The sequence below is a fragment of the Triticum aestivum genome, chromosome 4D (genome assembly GCF_018294505.1).
Source record: "Triticum aestivum cultivar Chinese Spring chromosome 4D, IWGSC CS RefSeq v2.1, whole genome shotgun sequence".
NCBI lineage: Eukaryota > Viridiplantae > Streptophyta > Magnoliopsida > Poales > Poaceae > Triticum > Triticum aestivum.
In genome coordinates this window covers 109750503-109760475 of record NC_057805.1, presented here as the reverse complement: position 1 = coordinate 109760475, position 9973 = coordinate 109750503, and the positions used below count along the sequence as shown (strand labels likewise).

The 9973-nt window shown below is 49.5% G+C and overlaps 1 protein-coding gene across 1 annotated transcript; it reads right to left on the bottom strand.

Annotated features, from left to right (window-relative positions):
- Positions 1 to 4200: 4200 nt before the first annotated feature.
- On the bottom strand, positions 4201 to 7203 carry LOC123096552 (probable auxin efflux carrier component 1b). The gene is made up of 6 exons (XM_044518315.1): positions 5876 to 7203; positions 5508 to 5793; positions 5318 to 5403; positions 5080 to 5237; positions 4907 to 4983; positions 4201 to 4594 (listed from the first exon to the last, which is right to left on the bottom strand). Exons 1-6 carry the CDS (start codon positions 6900 to 6902, stop codon positions 4528 to 4530), a joined length of 1701 nt encoding a protein of 566 aa, XP_044374250.1. The 5' UTR covers positions 6903 to 7203; the 3' UTR covers positions 4201 to 4527.
- Positions 7204 to 9973: the final 2770 nt, after the last annotated feature.

Below are 9973 nucleotides of genomic sequence, written 5' to 3'. Positions count from 1 at the left end.
AACTTGTTGTAGTAGACAATCTAAAGTCGTCGTGCTACGGGACCAACGCACCAAAACAACCATGTCGATGAAGAGAAGTATTGATCGAAATGGTCCAACCTATAGACACACGAACGAAGACGAACAAAGATTTGGTCCAAGCAGACCCATCAAAGACCAGCACCAGCCGAATCCTACAAGATTTGTGAGAGACACACCGCCACACGCCCTCCGACGATGCTAGACGAATCACCGGAACTGGGCTAAGCAGGAAGAACCTTATTCCATCTTCAGAGAGTCACCACCGACTCGTCTTCTTGAGCAGTACACAAATCACAAACGAACTCATAAAAACACCTAAACTCGGAGTATGATCCCTCGTGCCCGCAAGGGAGAGGGTCCACTGCACCTCCATAGCCCTAGGGCCATCAGAGTTGAGGTGTACGAGCGATGGCGCCAACGCCAACGCAAGGCAAAGGAATCCTAAGCTCTTTTGTTCTTGGAAAAGGGGTGGCGGTTGTGTTGCTTGTTCACGTGTGGTGAGGGGAGTTGCACTTGTGATGATAATGTGATTTCAGGGAACACTCTCTGATGCAGAATCATGCACAAATCTCAAAGCCGTGACACGTGGAAATTTTCGTCGGCGCACATTCTTTTCCATGCACACTTCCGAGGGAACGATGCAAATGTTCCTCACATACACCTACACCATTCTGAATGAACGTACACATGTATAATATGGCACTCTGTTATGACATAGCATAACAATTACTAGAAGCATGCATTGCAACTTCTCTGCATAGTATGGCAATTTCTCGACATGTGGGCAACTTTCCCTTATACTTAGCATGTCATTTCTCCATGTTGTAGTATGGCAAAACCCTGAAATGCATGGCAATTTCTCTGTTGTAGCATGACAATTTTTTCTGCTATAGCATGGCAATTATTTCTTCCTGGTATGACAAATCTCTTTGTTATAGCATGACAAATATCTATGTTATAGCATGGCAACTTATGAATGTTCTCTGGCGTGGTTTACAGAGGGAATGTTCTTCGGTGTTGCCCGTTCACTCAAACGAGTCTCCTTGAGGAAACATTCGCTCGCGTCAAGGTCCTCCTGTAGCGAATGTCAACTTCCTATTAGAGTGGAATCGATTAAAATATTTACCCTTTTATTTCTCATGTACTTGGCCAATCTTCTCATCTTTCAATTTACATTTCATCTATCAACCGATTGATTTTTCATCTACTATATGACTTGATTTTTTTTCTTTAGGAATGTATTTATGGCTAGTTCGTTTCAAATCAAGAAGGCATACATCATCAATGACCAACGCCAAAACAAAAATGGGTGGGTTCTCTCTGAAGGATGAATCCTTGCCAAGCTAGGTAGTTCATGAGCCATGGTTCCTCTCACGAGAATATTGCTAAAAAATGACTCTCTGAAATTCTACATGAAAAGCAGAACGGTCGGCAATGATACGTGCCACAACGGTTGCTGATCTCGAACCATGGTTCATCTTGTCAATAAGCTCTAGACGGTTGGACTGCACCATCGGTTGTTGAGTACACAGGCTTCGGCCCCTCTTCAAACGACATGGCCTACACCATTGAGGCATCGGTCGTAGGGCGGCATGTAATTACCTCCCCCCTATCCTCACGAATGACTGCACCGCCGACGCCAAAATTATCTTCATACAAGATGGAAGCATCCACATTTAGTTTGCCCATACCTAGTGGAGGGCGACCCAAGGAGCTTCTTTTGTCGAAATCGCTATAATGCATCTGACACACGCATAATTCAACATGAGAGTTTGGATTTAGAACGCAACTATATCTAATGATTGTACTGCTTTCATTGTCGCACATGTTGGCCACCATATGAACCAACATCCCACATCGACAAGATCAGTCGGGGGGGTTGGCTGCTCCAAAAATAAATATTCAAAGCCCTATCTAGAAATGAGTTCCTCCAACATAGCCAATCCGGCCCTGTCATCGAGCGGTGCCTTGTCCATTTTTCCTCAAATGCCCACCTCCTTCCATGCGTTCTTCTTGGACATTCAAACAAAGCATGTGAGATATCTTTCCTTCCCTTCCCACAAACATGACATATTGGGGAGACTTTGATATGCCTGTCTTCTTGGATCCTTCTACATGGAATGGCTCCATGCATGGTGTGTCACGCAATTTTCTCCACATGGGGTTCACATCGGATCCACTTTTACCTGACAAAACATCTCAATTTTGCACCATGTTGGGAATCGCATTCGAGGTGATGTGATGACCGGGACGAGAAAGTATTTGACTTGGTGAAAATGAAATGTCATGCCACAAAGTCACCCATCTCGACGCTAGGTAGTGGGATTTGAAGGATCATGTTCACATCCACTTCCCAGAAGTTGTCATGGATCAATTCCTCGACCCACTAGCTCGTACGTTACAACTTTTACTAAATTGAATCCAAGGGTCATCCCAAATATGATTGTTGGCTCCGGTTCCCAATTTCGAAATGCAGCCCTGTTTGAAACTTAGAATGTGTGTCCAAGTACTGTCACAAATATATGGTGAGCCCTATTTAAGCTCACCGAAAGAATACTCTCACGTGGAGAATGTTTTGCATGAAGAATTCAAGCCCAAAGAAACTGGTCATTTTCAATAAGCCTCCACCATTGTTTCCCTAAGAGGGCTTTTGTTAAAGTTGAGAATATCCTGAAAATTCATTCCTCCCTTTTACTTTGGCACAACATCTTCCATCATGCCAACCAATGCATCTGTTGTTGGTGGTGATCAATACCTCCCCACCAATATCACAAATTTGTATCTGTAATGCCATTGCAAACCTGTTTTGGGAGTTGAAACACTAAAATCACTGTATAACATGATGTTAGTTAGCTGGGGAAAATGATGGCAACGTTGTCTAGTGAAAACTCTCAATCAGTAAAAAACTGGAAACTTTATTTTATATAAACGCCGGGTATCGAACGAACAAACCGAATTGGAAGTGCGATGGCACCTAGCACTTCCTTTGTTAACTTTTGGACGAATTGCGTGAAGCTAACAATTTTAAGCAGAGAGCGAGATATTGGGATCTCTGACCATAAGTTTTGCACAATTTTAAAAATAGCTTGAACTATTATATAGTATAAAGCAATTTTAAGCCACCTGCATTCAGAAAGTCGTCTACCATGGTGGTGAGGTGCCTTTGTACTTGGTCTTGAGCTTGCTCCAAAAGTTAACATGTTTTTTTTGTCAAATTCGTTCTAGAATGCCAGATTTTTAGTTTGGCAAAAGCCCTTGTAATGCTTGATGAGTTTTGCATAATTTCACGAAAAAACATGAATTTCATGTACCAAAGAAGTTGAGAAACAAATGTCATTTTGTCGGACAAGCGTTGTGAGATACTAGGTTGTCTTTCATTTCTTCGAGTGAAGTGGCAATCAGAAATATAATAAAATCTGTCAAGAGTATCCAAATTACAGTTGAAAGCAAATAAGACTAGTAGTAATTTTGTATGGGTAATAATAGTTGTTAAAAAATCTCATGTTAAAAATCTGACGTTCGCTGGGAAGGTTTTCTTAGCGAACGCAAGAATTCTCATGCCAAAACAACTGAACTTGCCACGCCATTGTAAAGGACTTGCCATGTATGAAAACGAAAATCGTCATATTGCAAAAAGGAATTTCCTGGTCGTCCAACCTAATTTCTTAAAAATTACCATGCGTTGGATCTTGATCCGACAGCTACGAGGACGTTTGCTGGTTATAAAAGTCCATTGTGTGCCCTTTCTAAGTTAAAAAAAAAAAAGCCCCTCATGGAATGGAGCATCATTTCACTAGGCTGCGGCTTGCTTCGATTGCGCATGCCTATACTCAAGAGAAAGCCAACGCTTTTTGTCCGACTCGCGACACCATCATCCCCTTCTCTTCTCTTGACCCATTGATTTCCACTCGAGCATGGATGCACTGGCTGGTCACACCACCGTCTCCTTTCCATGCTTCGGGTCAATGTTTTGTACCACCACACCGGAAGAGAACAAAAGACCACAGTTCACTTACAAAAAAGGACTACGAAAGCTATACACCTTTGTTCCCCTAAAGAAAACAATAACACATGCACGTTTTTCTTCATGAAAGCACAAAAGATTCTCTGATCCACCACCGTTCCAAGGGAAAACAAAGCACTTCCAGTATAAAGACATGCAATGAATTTCACATGACATTGAAGGAAATCCCATACGATAGATGAATGAAGACGAAGTGAAAGAGTTACAAATCTCAATGATAGATCTGATCAATGCCTTACAAATTAGCCAGACTTAACGTTAGTTGGCGCTAATCCGCTTTCTACTATCTCTACTAAACCGACTCCTTCCATCAGAGTTCTAATGCTTCCATCCCAACCTAAAATCACCTACGTTTACTACTAGTACTGCATTCTAATTTGGGATCAACCAAGCAAGCAAAAGGAAACGATACTACTACTACTAGAGCACCGGTACTGAATGATGCTGCTGTCAGTGGCACCCGGTTGAGCTGAGCTGAGAGTTCAGAGGCCCAGCAGTATGTAGTAGACCAGTGTGATGGGGAGGGCGATCAGCATCCCGAAGATCACGCTGCATCAAAACAGAATTCCATCATCATGTCAGGAATACCACCATCTCAATGAATCAATGTTATGATTTAAAGTAGACGCAGCAGCATGTCAAATTCCAAGGGAATCAATCGATGTTGCACGATGATGATGATGAGTAGGATAGGAATCATGAAAAGTCACAAGGTGTTTCCTCTGACTTGAGTGGATGATGCTCTCCAATTACATACAAGAAGAGAAAAGGTGGGAATGGTTTTTGAAAGCTTTCCTTGACTAAAATTGATAACAGTGGCGCAGCAAGAAAGAAAGATAGAGGTGTGTTAGGAGATCATACGCTGTGCTGAGAATGTTGGGATGTACGTTGTACTCCTTGGCGAACACGAAGGGCACGATTCCTTGCGGAAGAGCAGCCTGCAATGCAAATTCATATCATAAGGTCACTACATTTTCTCTAGGTGGCGGCCTACATTTTCTCCTTGCCGATCAAGGCCCACAACTGGGATGTACCTGAACAATGGCGATGTGCAGAAGAACCCCGCGCAACCCAACAGCCAGAGAGGCGGCGGCCATCACCGCTGGGCCGACCAGGAACCTCACAGCCATCGCGTACGACGCCAGCTTGTTCCCGCAGGCGATGATCCGGGGCTGCAACGCCATGAACAACCCTGCATTGCACAAAACATGAGCACGGCTGGCCACTCGCAACAGTTTTACAGGAAGAGTGTAGAGTCAGAGCTGTGCAAACCTAGGCTGAACATGGCCATCCCAAGCCCTGCATCCGACAAGATCGAAATCGACTTGGCGATGATCGCCGGCATCTCAATCCCCCACCTGAAGTTGACGCAATGCGGCGCACAAGATCAATCAGCAAACCAAATGTGGAGTGAGTGATGAAGAAACAAATTGATTTTTTTGTTCAGAACAACGGTGGTTACCTGTAGGAGACGAGGGACCAGACGACGCCGATGAGGCTGGAGTAGGTGTTTGGGTTCCTGATCAGCTTCCTCCACACCATGATCAGGATGAGCCTCGTCATCACGCTCGCCGGCGGCATCGCGGCCGCCCTCTCCTCGCCGTCGTCCTTGGGGTGCAGCTGCGCGGTCGAGTTGGACCCCAGCTTGGCCAGCGTCGGCCCGTCCACGTTCGCCACGCCGCCGTTCTTGTTCCTGAAGCTGAAGTCGTCGCCGCCGCCGCGGCCGTACTCGTCGTAGGCCTGAGCACCTGAAACCATACGATCCGGACCGTTGGTTCGTCGATTGGACGGCCGCTAGTAGACGAAACAAAAGGCGAGAGAAAATGTTACCTTTGGCGAGGACGTCGCCATGGTCGGCGCCACCGCCGAAGACATGCATGGCACCGCCTGCAGCGCGCTCAGAGACCGGCGAGGCGCTGGAGCTCCAGACGAACATGTGCAGGTCCTTGCGCTTCCCGGCCAATGCCTGCGGCAGCGGCTGGGGCGAGTGGCCGCCGGTGCCGTTGCCAGCCCCGGCGGAGCCCTTCTCCTCGTCCCCCTTGGCGCCGCCGACGATGTTGAAGAACTCGGCGTGGTTGAAGCTGGAGCCCCGCGGCGTGGGGTTCCTGGACGACTGCAGCGAGTATATCTCGACGCCGGAGAGGTTGGAGACGCGCGGCTGCATGGACTGCGAGTGGGAGTGGGAGTGCGAGTGGGAGCAGGCGGCCTCGGAGCGGGAGCTGGTGGACTTGCGCACGGTGACCCGCATCCTGCCGTCCTCCCCGACCTCGGCCTCCGCCTGCAGGTCGGCCCCGCCTCCGGCGGCGAGGGAGACGACGTCGGAGTCGACGCGGAAGGAGACGATGTCGGCGGCGGTGTCGGGGAACTGCTCCATGACGAGCATCTTGGCGCCGCGGTACTCGAAGAGGAAGAGCATGAGGGTGTACCAGATGATGCACTGGAGCACGACGATCTGCACCATGAGGGTGCCGGCGCTGGCTGGGCCGTACATGCCCCGGAGCAGCGGGATGCCCATGACGAGCGTGTTGGGGAGCGTGGAGAGGGAGAAGAGGGTGATGAGCCAGTCGAGGGAGCCGTTACGGAGGCGGCACCAGAGGCCGAGGAGCGCGAGGACGGCGAGCTTCTGCAGCGTGTCGGCGGCGAGGAAGCGGAGGTTCATGGCGAAGGGGTCGTTGGAGGAGATGAAGTGGAAGGAGAGGAGCGGGACGGCGAAGAGCGCGACGAAGCGGTTGATCCCGGAGCACTGGTCGGGGGTGAAGATGCGCCACCAGCGCACGGAGCCGTAGGCGAGCGTCATGGCGACGTAGAGCGGCACGACGGCCGTGAGCACGTGGTAGAGGTCCGCCGCGGTGATCATGGCCGCTGGGTGCTCGGGAGCGCGCGCAATGCGGAACCAAGAAACGGTGCGTGGTCAAGGCAGCTGGGTCAAGCAGAGGGAGACGGTTCAAGTAAGACAAGGGGGAAGAGAAGGGGAGAGCAGAGCAGGCTTGGTGAAGAAGACGAAGAAAAGAGGACGGGGACGCTGGAAATTAAAGAGCGAGGCGCGGCGAGGGGAGGGGAGGGGAGGGGAGCGAGACACGGAAGAGGCAAGCGGCGCAGGACGCAGCATGGCGTGGTGCAAGAGGGTAATCTGATCACTGTGGTGTGTAGGCGAGGACGTAGAGGGAGCAGTGCGTTTCCTGGTCCGAGAGAGAGAGAGGAGGAGCAGGCAGGTGCAGGTGTAGGACTAACCCTGCTTGGATACTCTAACTCAGTTAGAGGTTAGAGTTAGATTCTAACCCTGAACTAACCCTAAACTAACTTTAGCCAAAGAGGTGTTTGGATGGTAGAGTTAGATGGAGCGCGGATACGGCGAGGCGTCTTCACGGGCGGTGCGAGAGGGAGGGAGGGAGAGGACGAGAAGCTTCGAGGAGGTGGGGAGGGATCTGCTGCGGCGAGAGCAAGAGAAAAACATGTTTTTTTTATGGTCCCGAGAAGAACTAACCCAAAAAACATCTCTTGGGTGAGTTAGATTTTTTGGATGGGTTAGATGCATCTAACCCAAACTAACCCTCCTGTTTGGATATTTTTGGGTTAGTTGAGTCCAATCTAACCCAAACTAACTCTAACCTATGAATCCAAACAGGGCCTAGGAATAGGTGAGGAACGGCGTAAAGGAAGGGTGAGATGAAAGGGGGCATGGTGTTGGCGTAATGGCGGACAAGAAAGGCGGAGGCGTTGGGAGGTGTGGAGTGTGGCTGGCGACATGGAGGTGCAAGGCCTTGTCCCTAGTGCGCGGCCCCTGCCTGGCGCCCTGGCCTCCTGCATGCATATGCAGATGCAGCTGGTGCAGGAGTATAGCTTGCTTGCTAGCATTGGCATAGCATAGGACTGCCCAATGCTCCTGCGACTGCATAGACATCTCTGCTGCAGGACAGAGGAGAGGAGAGGGGAGACGAGGCGAGGGAGGGAATCACATAAAGATCATCCAAACTTTATGCAGCCTTGGTTGGACTTTCTTGCCACCCCTCGCTCCTCTACTATCTCTCTCTCTCTCTTGGGTACGTGCATGCACACATTGTAGAGTACACACGCACGCACGCGCATTGGTTGGTACGCAATACGTATAGCATTCTCCTTTTTTTTGTGGCAAGTACGTACTGTATACTCCAAAGTCTTTTCTACTAACGTAGAAGTACGTCTTGGTGGTGTGGTGGCTGACGCGGTTGTACTAGCGCAGGCAGGCAGGCAGGGCCAGCTGTTGGGCGGTCGACAAGGACGACTCGTGGTGGAGTGGAGTGGAGTGGAGTGAGTTCCATCTCTGTACAGTACAGTACACTGTGCTAGTGTGCGTACTGTACGTACGTGCCTGCGACGATTATATATTCGTTCGTTGCTTGCACTGCTCGCCTCGCGACGTCATGTACGTCTTCTCTCCTCTCACTGCGCTGCGCTGTCCCCTCTTCTCCCTGCGACGAACGAACGAACTTGGACCGTGACGTAGTGCAGTCACGCACGGCGCGCAAGTGTAACGGAATCAACGACGCCAGAGCCAGAGCTTTTGCTTGCAGGACCAAATGAAAAAAGAAAGGACGGGGTAACTTTAACTCTCTCTCGCGCGCGTAGGCGTAGGGCATGGGCATGGGGATGTCCGCAAAACCATGGAGATGGAGCACACCACGTCTTGCTGCCGGGCACACCAAGCGCAGACCACCCCACCCCACCACTACGATTAACTCATGCTGCTACTACTGCTAGCGCTGTACCATTGTCACAAAAACAAGTGGAAACGGTCCGTCTCAAAAATTAAGAAAAAACTGGAAATGGTCTACTACCTTTACAACACTGCCACGTAATCAATATCCATCTTTTTAAAGTACGCAATCGTGTACCTTAGCTTTGTAGGAGACAGCCGGCCCAAAGCTCTTCACTCCTAACTCTGGACTCAACTACTCACAAAATACATGAACTCCGTGTCCTCCCGCCCTAACCCAACAGCGCAGCTCGTCGAAGATATGACAGGTGAAGCTGAGCACCATTAAGATTTCCCTCGTCGGACCAAACACCATTCTGTTGCGATGCTTTCATAAGTGCCAACATATGAGCATGACGATAGAATCGAAGCCCTTGTTCTCCTTCGGCATTCGCTTGCGAGTCTCCGTCCACCAATCTACAATGTTGCCGTTAGTCGCCGGTACTAGCATGATGATGATTCTAGCGCGCAGAAAGTAGCAGTGCCAAACTTGCGGGATGAAGACGTAGTGAAGCAAGATGTGATCAACTGAATCTTCCTCCTGAGCGCAGATGTAGCAAGCGGAGATTTGGTCTTGCAGTCCGTGTCGTAGTCGTTGATCCGCCATCCAAAGATAGTATTGCGTTGCATGCCAAATGAACAGCTTGCACGATAAGGGAGCCCAACATTTCCAGATCGCCCGAGCCAGGACGAAACGAATACTTCGTTGCCACAACATGTCATAGACCTCGAGGTATAGGAACCACCATTGTTCCATCTCCGGGTGGGGGTATCACTTTGCGCCGGATCAAGGACCAAGTTGATCATAATCTCCCAAAGGTTGACGATCTGCAACATGTCGTCCGCGGAGAGTTCTCCAGTTACATCGATGAGAGAGCAGTGCCTTGCTGACGGTGCGTCTGTTAACCACTTGCGTACGGGCTCCTGCATTGACCAAGGGTGCGATCTCTGCCATCGATGATCCATCAATCCATCGATCCTTCCAGAATAACGCTCGCTTTCTGTTTCCCACTTTCCACTAAACCAGACTATTGAAAGCCGCCTGCACCTGGGCATCCATAGCTACTGGCAAGCCCCGCCAAGGTCTAGTGTTGTCCGTCCGTTTGAGCCATTTCCATCTCAGTCTTAATGCCAGCCCATGCTTGTTTAGGTCCAACACTCCCAGTCCACCAAGTTGCTGCTACTTGTGAGTTGCG

Coding starts and splice junctions, on each gene's coding strand:
- LOC123096552 (XM_044518315.1), bottom strand. CDS start 6,902: ATGATCACCGCGGCGGACCTCTACCACGTGCTCACGGCCGTCGTGCCG. Junction 5,404..5,507: donor TGGTCCCTCGTCTCCTACAG/GTAACCACCGTT, acceptor CGTCAACTTCAG/GTGGGGGATTGAGATGCCGG. Junction 5,238..5,317: donor GATGGCCATGTTCAGCCTAG/GTTTGCACAGCT, acceptor TGTGCAATGCAG/GGTTGTTCATGGCGTTGCAG.